Here is a 12,004-nt window from a genome sequence, read left to right on the forward strand (position 1 = left end):
TCTCCAAATAAGGAGCCACTGAAGGCTTTGGTGTCTTGAAGCACCTTTGAGCCCGGATGCAGTGGAATGGAAAAGATAGGGATGAAGTTGGATGGGAAAGGAAGGACAGAACCAAATTAAGGAGAGAGAAGGGAGGTTGAAACTTTACATAGTCTGGGAACACAGGAGTCAGTCACTGAATGTTCCAGAATAGGGGAATGGTGTGATGACATGGGCATCTAGCACAGGGATTCCACCAGAATATGTCAGCACAGCTAACAACAGATGAGCTTTCTCCAGCCATCTTTCAAGTTTGACCTTTCTGACTTCTTCCTTACCTAGTTTTCACTGGCCAACCACCCACCCATCATGAATAAGGTAAGATCAAAGACTAATGTGGCATCAACAAGCAGTGGTTCAGAAAATACAGAAGACAGTGTAGAAATTATACCTCAACATGGCCCAGGCAAAGAATCCAAACTGAAATTAGAGTCAAAGGAATTTCCTTAGTGTATAAATTTATTTTTTTGTATGAACAAAAGATAAGTCCCTTAAGAGAAAAATGAGAAAGATCGGTAAACAATTTCCATACACTTGAAAATGAAGCAGAAGAGTCAAGAAATATGTCAACAGATGTTCAAACTCAATGGTGAAAAAAAGTTTTGCTTTAATTAAAATACCAGTGATATACAATATTTTAACCCATAAAATTGTCCAAAATCTTTGTCCTTTTTCTTTGGGGGTATCCAAAAATGCTGGGAGCATGAACCTCAGGTTTGCATCACGTTGTCTTGTTTCCTCCACCCCCAAATCCCATGGAGATGATGCATGTTAGCCTAGATGGATGCTAACATGCAAGTGAGGGTTGGGGAAACCCCCGTCTTTTAATAGAGCTGCTAGCCCAACCTTGTCCTAGAGGGAAGTGATACCTTTGTTATGTGTTAGTCCTTCAGTCATGTCCAACTCTATATGACCCCATGGACTGTAGCCCGCCAGGCTCTTCTATCCATGGAATTCTCCAAGCAAGAATACTGGAGTGAGTTGCCATTCCATTCTCCAGTTATCTTCCCGACCCAGGGATCAAACCCAGGTCTCTTGCATTGCAAGCAGATTCTTTACTATCTGAGCCATCCAGGCAGCAAACAAATCTTCCCTCTGTTTCAGAAGGAGATATTATCTCTATCTTCCAAGGTTGTTTGCTATACAAACATCCTTGAAAACAGTCTGGGGCAAAAGCTATCCACGCTCCTGCTCAGAAGACATGCAAAACACAACAGACCCATGAAGAATTGCCTTCCAACAAATTTCTTTTTTTAAGTTTTTTTTCCACAGCGTGTTTCTACCAGTTAAATTTCCAATCAGTTTGAGAAGAAGGGTAACACCGTATTTTTCTCCATTCTGGGATATAATTGGTACTGGCACATAGGAGGCCTTGAGTGAATATTTCCTTTATGATTACTGGGTATATGTGTGGGTGAATGGCAGGATAAATTCTTGAAAAACTTGGGACATAATTATGACGAAACTTCTAGATCCACTGTTCTGCTAGTTGAAAATGTCAAAATAGCAATTATTTCCCTCCGTCTCCTCATTTGCACCCTCCCGATCATTCCTATAGATAGGGTTTTTCATTTTTAGCTGCCCACATTTAATGTCTGCTAAAGAGATTACACACTAATGTGCCTAACTGGTAGCACCTCAAACCCTTAAAAAAATCCAGCGCTTCCTTCTATAGCTTAGCATTTGTATTGCAAACTCAGTGTCTCCCTTACAATTCCAGGGCACACACACACTTTCCTTCTTCTTTCTACCTTGTCAGGAAGGATAAGGAATTAGTGAACATTGTCTCATTTCCTTTTTCCACTTTCAAATAGATGACAAGAATATATTTGACATCAAATGAAGTCATCTGATGAGTTTGGGGAAGCTTTCTCCACTATGGTGCAACATTTTAGGAGTTGATTTTTATAAGCATCATAGTGTTCCCCACTCACACTGTGAGTGAAATAAAATGCACTCACAAAATCTGTGAGCTGATTACTGTTCTTAAAGGGTTGCTGCCGTTATCACCTGTACCATTCAGTGATTTAATTACCAACAGCAACCTCCATTCTGACTAGTTTAGGCAGGAATTTATTGAGGGGTATTGGGTAAATCACAGAACTTCTTGGAGGACCAGAGAGCCAGGCTCTGAAGCTAGGCAGCCAAAAACAAGGTCCAACCATATCATGAAGGCCATTCTGCCCAAAACACCAATGGCATGGCCACTGGGCACCAAGGACACCCAGAAATGGACACCAGAAGCTCCGCCACCACTCTTCCAAAGTACTGGGTCTTTTTTCCCAAGTAAAACATCAACTCTCGATTTCCTGCCTCCTCAGCTGAGGTCAAGTTATGCCTGGATAGTCTGATTGTGAAAAACCCAGGTCATATTCCCAAACCCCAGGTGAAAGGAAGTCTGGGAATGTGAGGTTTCTGATTTCAACCTTGAAAAAGTAGACCATATAATGTGGGAAATGATCAAAATATTTGTAGTCTTGCAGTGGACATTATCATCAATAAGTCCCTTGCCCATGCCCCCTTGATCCCTTTCCTACCCTTACACATGCCAGGAGCACTCCTAACAGCCAGCCAGCACCTTCCTCTCTTTGTCGGTGAACTACTCCTGAAATATCCTCATTCCAAATACTATGGTCTCAATGTTGTGTCTCCCTCAGAACACACACATTGAAATCCTAAACCCCAAGGGGATGGAATTGAGAGGTGGGCTTTAGGGAGATTATTAGGTCATGATTTGGGTTAATATCCTTGTAAAAAGGACTCTAGAGAGTTACTCCCTCCTTCCACCACTTGAGGACACAGTGAAAACGCACTGCCTATAAACGGGGAGGACGGCTTTCACCAGAGACCAAATCTGCCAGCACCTTGATCTTGAAAATCCCAGCCTCCAGAACTGTGAGAAGTAAATTCCATTGTTTATTTATAAAACCACTGCATTTACAGTGTTTTGTTAATTACCGCTGTGCAGATGGACTAAGACACCTCACCCCAACCAGGACCCTCTGAAGCGGGACCTTCACAATATCCAAGCTCCCCAGTGGAAGTGAACCTGCTGTCACTTCCTGCTCATCTTTCTTTCCCATCCCACCTTCCCACACTCCTACCAGTTTTTCCTGGGAACACTTTTCACACAAATCCTCATTTCAGAGTGTGCTTCAGGGAAACCCAACAAGTACCTAGAATTGGACCTACACAAAGTAAGCACTCAACAAGTACTCATTAGAAGGAAGGAAGCAGCCACTAATTTGCTCTGCAGGACGATGGCCGCCATATTCTTTGATCCAGATTCCTAGAGGTGGCTTACAAAAGAGGCCCTCCCCGCATTGGGTTCGCTTACATCACTGGAACAGTCGTCACTCGTGCAAGCAGAAGAGAAGAGAGGAGCCAACAGCTGACACTAGAGTGCACTTTGCCCAGTTAGTGGGGAGTCTTGCCTTACCCATTATATAATTTTGGACAGTTTACATAATGTTTTTTGGGAGCCAGGTTTTTCACCCTCAAGGAAGAGAGATACAGACATAGAAAGGGGAAAGTCTAGGATAAAAACATCTAAGGTTGGCTTGCACTTGGAAGTGTTGGTATGAACTTTTGGTTTCCGGTGTATGATAAATAGAAAAATATACTTAGGTACACAAACACACACCTAGTTGTATACATATGTACATACATAATTCCTAACTCTGTCCACTGAGAAGTCAAAGCAGCAATAAGCGCACCAGCAGCAAGGCGATACCCAACACCTAGACCTCGGTCTTTGTTTTATTGAAGTATACTGGATTTATAATATTGTGTTAATTACTATTGTAAAATGACTCAGATATATATATATATATACACATATACTCTATTTTTGCATGCATGCTCAGTCGTGTCTGACTCTTTCCAACCCCATGGACTGTAGTCCACCAATTTCCTCTGTCCATGAGATTTCCCAGGCAAGAATACTGGAGTGGGTTGCCATTTCCTCTTCCAGCGTATCTTTCCAACCTAGGGGTCAAACCTGGGTTTCCTGCATTGCAGGCGGATTCTTTACCACTGCACCCCCTGGGAAGCCCATATATTCTATACAGAGAGAATATGCAAAATATATATTCTTTTTTACAGTCTTTTTCATTAGAGTTTATTGCAGGATTTTGAATACAGTTCTCTGTGCTGTACAGTAGGACCTTAGATTTATCCATTCTATATACACTACTTTGCATGTGCTAATCCCTCCGGATCCATCCCTCTCCCTCCCTCATCCCCCGTGGCAACTACAGATGTATTCACCATGTGATTCTGCTTCTGTTTCACAGATAGGTTCATTTGTGTCGTATTTTAGATTCCACATATAAGTGATATCATATGGCATTTATCTTTCTCTTTGGAATCACTTCACACCTTGGTTTCTTTTTTTGGCCATGACATACCGAATCTTAGTTACCCAACCGGGGATGGAACCCATGCCCCCTGCAGTAGAAGCACTGAGTCTACGGGACTGCCAGGGAAGTCCCATATAGACCTCAGTTTCTAAATACCACTCTCCTCAAAAGGAACCAGAGCTCCTTGGAGAAATGGCTAATTCCAGAGCTAAATTAGGGAAAGTATATAATAAATCTGGAACCTCTTATACCAGAAAATATGGAAATTCTGAAAGATTGATAGGAATATTTCAAGACTGTACAAAAACCAGTGGCTTAATTTGGGATAATTTAGCATCAAAAGAGTCATAGCAATTGATTATAATCCATTTAATAAAACAGGAACCCATGAACTTAATAATACTAAGATAGATAGCTACATTGGGGGCAGTATAGGAAATTTTTACCTTACAGTAGAAGGTCAAATAATAAATGTAGACAAGATGATGGAACAGATGATTAGCATGTAGCAAACTTTATAGTAAAAACTGTTTTGATCGAGGACCAAAAATGGATACTAATACAAATGACTGAAAGTGTGATCAGAAACAGAATTTTAACATGGTCTCAAAGTATCTCCAGACAAAACACTCATTCAATAACATTACACTGAAAAATCTAGCAGATGTCTTATCAAATGATAAAAGTTAACTTTTTACTAGTGAATGAGACAAATCAACATCATGTCCCTTCTGATATAATGCAACAAGAGGAATACAGAATCACTTCTGTGCTATTCCTGCCAAAAATGCATACCTAAAATCCAATCATGAGGAAACATCAGACAAACGCAAGCTGACAGACATTCTGCAAAGTAACTGCCCCATTCACTTCAAAAATGTCAAGGTCATGAAAAAAAGGAGAGACCAGGAACTGTTCCAGATAAAATAAAACTAATGAGACATGACAATTAAACGCAATTCATGATCTTGGATGAATCTTGAACCTATAAAAGACTTTATTCGGAAAATAAAAAACTGTAACGTACGTCTCAAGAACCATTTTAGCTCCAGATGCGTCCGTGAGGTTTACTGTGGCTTTGGCTGGTATGCACCACTTCTCAACTTCTTCTGCCCAGCTGTGTCCTTTCCCTCCCCTTTACAGCTGTTGGTCCCCAAAGCACTCCTTAAAAAGTATCTTGCACACTAAACTCCATCTCTCAGAGTCTGTTTCCTAGAGAAACTCAACCTGAAGCAAAAGGAACAAGTAATATCTTAACAATCAAAGGTTGAGATGGGGTGCATTCTACACATGAAAACTGGTCTGAGAAAAGTCTTATATTAGAAAATAAACAGCACAACTGATGACTGGGATCTTGAGATTAGAGGGCAGCTTGAAATGAGATAAAGCTGAAAAGATACATTACGTCAAGCCCATACAGGATGTTGCTGGCCACGTTAATGGCTTGATTTTGTCTTAAACCCTGCGTGCTCAGATCAGATCAGATCAGATCAGTCGCTCAGTCATGTCCGACTCTTTGTGACCCCATGAATCGCAGCACACCAGGCCTCCCTGTCCATCACCAACTCCTGGAGTTCACTGAGACTCACGTCCATCAAGTCAGTGATGCCATCCAGCCATCTCATCCTCTGTCGTCCCCTTCTCCTCCTGCCCCGATCCCTCCCAGCATCAGAGTCTTTTCCAATGAGTCAACTCTTCGCATGAGGTGGCCAAAGTACTGGAGTTTCAGCTTTAGCATCAGTCCTTCCAAAGAAATCCCAGGGCTGATCTCCTTCAGAATGGACTGGTTGGATCTCCTTGCAGTCCAAGGGACTCTCAAGAGTCTTCTCCATCACCACAGTTCAAAAGCATCAATTCTTGGGCGCTCAGCCTTCTTCACAGTCCAACTCTCACATCTATACATGACCACAGGAAAAACCATAGCCTTGACTAGACGAACCTTTGTTGGCAAAGTAATGTCTCTGCTTTTGAATATGCTATCTAGGTTTTTCCTTCCAAGGAGTAAGCGTCTTTTAATTTCATGGCCGCAGTCACCATTTGTAGTGATTTTGGAGCCCAGAAAAATAAAGTCTGACACTGTTTCCACTGTTTCCCCATCTATTTCCCATGAAGTGATGGGACCGGCGTGCTCAGTTGTGTCCAATTCTTTGAGACCCCATGGACTGTAGCCCGCCAGGCTCCTCTGTCCTTGGAATTTTCCAGGCAAGAACACTGGAGTGGATTGCCATTTTCTCCCCCCAGAGGATCTTCCCGACCCGGGGAATAAACCCGAACCTGGGTCTCCTGCATTGGCAGGAAGATTCTTTACCACTGAGCTTGTGTTAAAAAGGATAGAAAGTCACAATGGATAGGAATCCGTCTACCAACGCAGAGGACATTAGTTCCACCACAGGTCCAGGAAGACCCCACATACCTCGGAGCAACTAAGCCCTCGTGCCGCAACTACTGAAGCTTAGGTGCCTAGAGCCTGCGCTCCGCAACAAGAGAAGCCACTGCAATGAGAAGCCTGTGTACTGCAACAGAGTAGCCCCCACTCACCGCAACCAGAGAAAGCCTGCACAATGCAACAAAGACACAGCACAGTCAAAAATAAATAAATAAAACCTTTAAGAAAAGAGTAATGGGAAGCCACTGGAAGGCTGGAGAGTAGGGTCGGGTGGGGCAGGCAGTGCATAATAAGATTTGCAACTGGAAGAGATTGTTACTACTGTGGCAGAATGTGGAAAACAAGACTGTAGAAAAGGGAGAGGACTTGGAAAGACTAGTAAGGAGGTTATGGTAGCCGTCTGAATAAAACGCCACGGTCATTTAGACTAGAGCGTAGCGATGAGGATGGAAAATTTTGGATTGATTCAAGAAATACTGAGAAGGTAAAAAATGACATGACTTCAGTGTTGGATACAGACTGTAAGGAAGGGGAGGTGTTAAGGATGATACTTGAGCTTTTGGTTTACTAAACTAAGTAAATGGTGCCATTCGATGAGAGAGAAGCATCAACAGAGGATCAAGTCTAGTGGAGAGAGCATGAGTTTGGGAGAACATGAACTTCCGCTGACAACCAAATGGGGGGCTCTGGAAACCAAGGAAAGAGAATGTTTCCAGAAGAGGGAGAGATCAACTATGTTCAAAGTTAGAGAGAGGTAAGGTAATACATAGCTCAAAAATACCCATGAGAGAGCTGCTTCAAAGGAATGGTGAACGTAGAAGCCAGGTTGGACTGGGCTGAGAAGTGAGCAGGAAGAAAGAAAAGAGAGTCGCTTTTCCTTCCACTAAGGAAAAAAAAAACAACAACAGGAAACATATCAGCCTAAAAGAACAATGTCCTAATTCTAACCAAATCAAATATCAACTGAATTCAAGCTCTGCTTGGGATAAAAATTAATCTTAATGTATACATGTCATTTTACCTAGTTCTCTGAACTCCAAAGGGATGGAATCAGCTCTAGAAAAACAAGATAGCTAGTTGTTACCACCACCATCTGGATTAGAAAATAACAATTCTGCAAAGAAATAGCTACAAGGAAAAAAAATGCTACAAAAAAGTCACTTCAAGAAAGTGAAGCAAGAAAGTCATTCTTTGTTCAGCTTTACCTGATCTACTCCACTCTGAGTCAATGACTAAAATTCAATAAACAAACATCCTGAATTTAAAACCCAATTCACTGATGGAGTATTGTATCTTTGCACTCTTCTTTGCCTCAAATGGGAAAATATGCATCCTTAGCTTTTAAAGTTCGTGCCTTCCCCTCGCACCCTAGAGCCCACGCTACGCAATGAAAGGCCCCTGCAATAAGAAGCCCATTAACTGCAACCAGAGAACAGCCCCTGATCTCCCCAACGAGAGAAAAGTCTGCGCGGCAGTGAAGACCCAGCACAGCCATAAACAAACAAATAAATAAAAATTAAAAGTAAAGTTCATGCCTTCTTCTTTGTTCTACACTTAGGACATATCTTCCCACAATGTTTTTCTCACATATCCAAAACTTAGGTTCCAGATCAGCTTCTATCTGTGAGTCTTCTCTGGTTACACCCCTATCACACCTTTATTGGGAACTCTTAGCATTTGTGCGTTTAAGGTGTAAGGTTGCCAACCAGGTCTTGCTCTCAAATTGCTAAGTATTTTCCACAATAGATTATGAAGTCCCAGCAGGCAGAGACTATGACTCCTCATTCTCTAAAAGGTTTCTAAGACTCTATGTATCAATATATTTGAATTAAGTGGAACATTGTAAACTAATCATAATTTGCACTGCTCAAAAACCCCATTTTTATCTCCATATCCCAGTCCTCAAATTTCCCTATAAATAATAGCTAACATTTACTGATTACTATATACCATTCACTGTTACAGACACCACGTATTAACACTCCTCCCAACAACCCTATGACATAGATATTACTATTCTTGCTTTGCGGATAAGAAAACTGAGGTACAGAAAGACCAAGTCACACAGTAAGTGGCAGAGTTGACATTCAAAGACAGACACTGAAGCCCATTTTCTTAACTTTTTAGCAACAGAAAAATAACCCTAATAAAGTCTTGTCCTACCTTCCCAGATTTACTGATGTGCCAGGATTAAGTAACAAGTTTAAAAGCCAGAATTTAAAAGAAATTCTAGTCTATTAATATTTCATCACAAGTGGGGCATTTTCTGTCTCCTCTCTGCTGCAGAACTCCTTGTAGTTCTTACGGCCCATAGGTGGCGCTGCAGGGACAGGTATGTGCTCAGGCTTCATCTACGGGAGGGGCAGATGGGGTGGGGCCAGAACTCCATTCAAAGCCCCGCGGTAGGAGGAGCCTTGGGGAGGGGAGGGGAATGGCGAGTGCTGTGCAGTGCGCAGGCGCAGGACCGGGCCCTCCCGCCCCGAGAGTGAGTGCTGCTGGGCCTGATGACGTGGCCTGGTGCCGTCCGCTCCGGTGAGCCTCCGGGAAAGCCGGCGCCCCCGGAACTGTCCGTGGCCTAGTCCCCACGCACGCGTGCTTGTGAGCCGGGAATAGCGGCGGCGGCGGCGGCCGTCTGGCCTGCGGGGACCTGACGGGGCCGTTGCCATGGGGGAGTGACGCGCCCGCGCCCGCTGTTCCGCGGAGCGGAGAGACATGAGGAGACCCCGCCGCGGGGGTAGCGGCGGCGGCGGCGACGGCTCCTGATCCCCGGGATGGAGGAGAAATACGGCGGGGACGTGCTAGCCGGCCACGGCGGCGGCGGCGGCAGCGGCCTCGGGCCGGTGGATGTGCCCAGCGCTCGGTAAGGGACCGATCGGGCTCCCGCTTCCGGAGCCGCTCTCTCCCTGCGCCCGCCCGGCCGCTGCGCGGATCCTCCCCGGTGCACGCGGGGCCCGGCGGCCGACAGCCCGGAACGCCCGCCTCGGTGCAGTCCGCGCTCCCGCAGCAGCTCTCATTGGTTCCGCCGTTCCCCGCTGCGGGAAAAATGCTCTAGGACCCGGGAAGGTTCCGCCTGAGTTTCTGGTGTTCAGAGCCGTCCGTTAAGCTTACAACTGCTGGCCAGTTCACGTGAGAGGTTTTTCTCACCTGTCAGAAGAATTTCTGTTGGGTGTTCCTCCCTCAAATAGTAGTTTGGTGATATTTAACCTTTCTGACCTTTTAAAGGAAGGGTCACCATCACCTCTTCAGGCGAGGAAATCAAAGTACAAACAGATGAACTTTGAGGTTCAGGTTATAACCCCGCACATTTAAGAATCCAGCCCGCCCTGTAGTTTTTCTTTTCCTTTCTTCGCCTATTTTGTTTTATCCTTAAATAAGAAATGCGTGCGCATTGTCAAAAAGTTCAAACAGTACAGAAATTCATAGAGTGAAAAGGAAAAATTCCCCTTTCCCTCCCTCCCCGTAATGTTCCCACGAACGCCAGAAAGGTAAGTCAGTACAGTGACCACTTTCCAGCTTGTCTTTCTGGACCTGTGCTAATTTCTGAGGTAGTATCGCAGGATGCGCGAAATACGGCTCAACAGTTTGATTGAACCTGGTTTTCATCGCCTTTATATTTAATAAGGTTAATGAGGTTAGGTGTTTCTTGTTCTCGGATATCTCCTTTGAGACTGGAAGATTGTTTTGCTAAATTCTTTGGAACTGTATAAATAGCATTACCAGAATAACTATTTTTTTGTGAAATGCTGAGCAACTTAAATCAGCTGCATTTTTTTGTAGTACAAGTTTAATTTTCTGATCTATTTTGAACAGCTCGTTTTTGTAAAATAAAAATGTGGTTTTTATGTAGTCGCTAAGTCGTGTCCAACTCTTGCAACCCCATGGACTGTAACCGGCTCCAGGCTCCTCTGTCCATGGGATTTCCCAGGCAAGAATACTGTAGTGGGTTGCCAGTTCCTTTTCCAAAAGGTCTTCCTGACCCAGGGATCAAACCTGGGTCTCCAGCATTGCAGGTGGATTCTTTACTGACTGAGCCACCAGAGAAGCTCAAAAAAAAAAACAAACATCATATCAAATATTATTTACTGAGATGTGACAGCTAAATGCAATAGGCAATTCTGGTGTAGATTTAATACTGGAGAAAATGTAGTAAAGGGTAGGACTGGGTCAGTTGATGAAAGTGGACTGTAGAAGATAGATTAGATAAAAGTATATCCATGTTAAATTTCCTATAGTTTATAACTGATTTCAGAAGAGAATGTCCATGGATTTAGGAATACAAGTAATTACGGGTAGAGGAGCATAATATATGTAACTTACTCTTAAATAGTTGAGAAAAAAAATTTTGCACCTCCCAATGCAGGAAATGTGGGTTCAGTTTCTGGGTGGGGAAGATCCCCTGGAGAAGGATGGCAACCCACTCCAGTATTCTTGCTCCCAAGGACAGGAGGCCTGGGTCTGATCCCTAATCAGGGAACTAGATCCCCAGATGCCACAACTAAAAGACCCAACATGCTGTCAGGAAGATTGGAGATCACGAGTGACATAACGGAGACCTGGAGCAGCCAAATACATAAAAATAAATATCCTTAAAAAAAATAGTTCATTACAGAATCAAATTCAAATCAGGACTGGTTGAATTTTGAATAGATTACAGGTTGAAAGAATTTTTCTTTATATAGACTGAAAATCAAAATCTGATTATAATCTGCAACAAAAGCTAATTGACAGATTCTTTGTGGATGTTTTTATGCCTGAATTCACAAATATGAATTGTTTTACATGTTTCTATGTTGGCTTCAATAAATCCTCTTGGCAGGAAAGAGCAGAGGGTGACAGCCAGCATTTGTTAAGCACTTCTATGTTCCAGGGACTTTGCATGCAGCATTTCTCTTAAGCCTTCACAACAGCACTGCAGACTCATTAGCTGTGTCCTTGTCTCACAGATCAGGAAACTGGGACATAGAAAAATAATTTTTCTAAGGTCACACACCTAGTAACTGAACTGGGAGTCAGTTCCCTCAGACTTCATTTTTTTTTTTTTTTAAGCTAGAAGCTTCCTTTTTATTTATTTTTGGCTGTGCTGGGTCCTCTTTGTTGTGCGGACTTTTTTCTAGTTGCAGAGAGCAGGGGCTGCTCGCTAGTTCAGTGTGAAGGCTTATTGTGGTGGCTTCTCTTGTGGAGCTCAGGCTGCAGGGGGCGCTCGGGCTTCAGTAGTGGT

The 12,004-nt window shown here is 43.4% G+C and overlaps 1 protein-coding gene across 2 annotated transcripts in view; it reads left to right on the forward strand.

Moving 5' to 3' along the window:
- Window positions 1-9,292: 9,292 nt before the first annotated feature.
- SLC30A5 (solute carrier family 30 member 5) overlaps window positions 9,293-12,004 on the forward strand; it is a 32,283-nt gene continuing 29,571 nt past the window's right edge. For both annotated transcript variants that reach the window (XM_086362045.1, XM_086362044.1), the window contains exon 1: window positions 9,293-9,646. Coding sequence is in view for 1 of the 2 variants with exons in the window: in XM_086362044.1 (XP_086218170.1) it covers window positions 9,558-9,646 (89 nt within the window). In the remaining variant the exon portion in view is untranslated. The remainder of the gene's footprint in view (window positions 9,647-12,004) is intronic.

This window comes from Bos grunniens, chromosome 20, assembly GCF_055505025.1.
Source record: "Bos grunniens cultivar Pamir isolate PY7600 chromosome 20, Bosgru_T2T1.0, whole genome shotgun sequence".
NCBI classification, from domain to species: domain Eukaryota; kingdom Metazoa; phylum Chordata; class Mammalia; order Artiodactyla; family Bovidae; genus Bos; species Bos grunniens.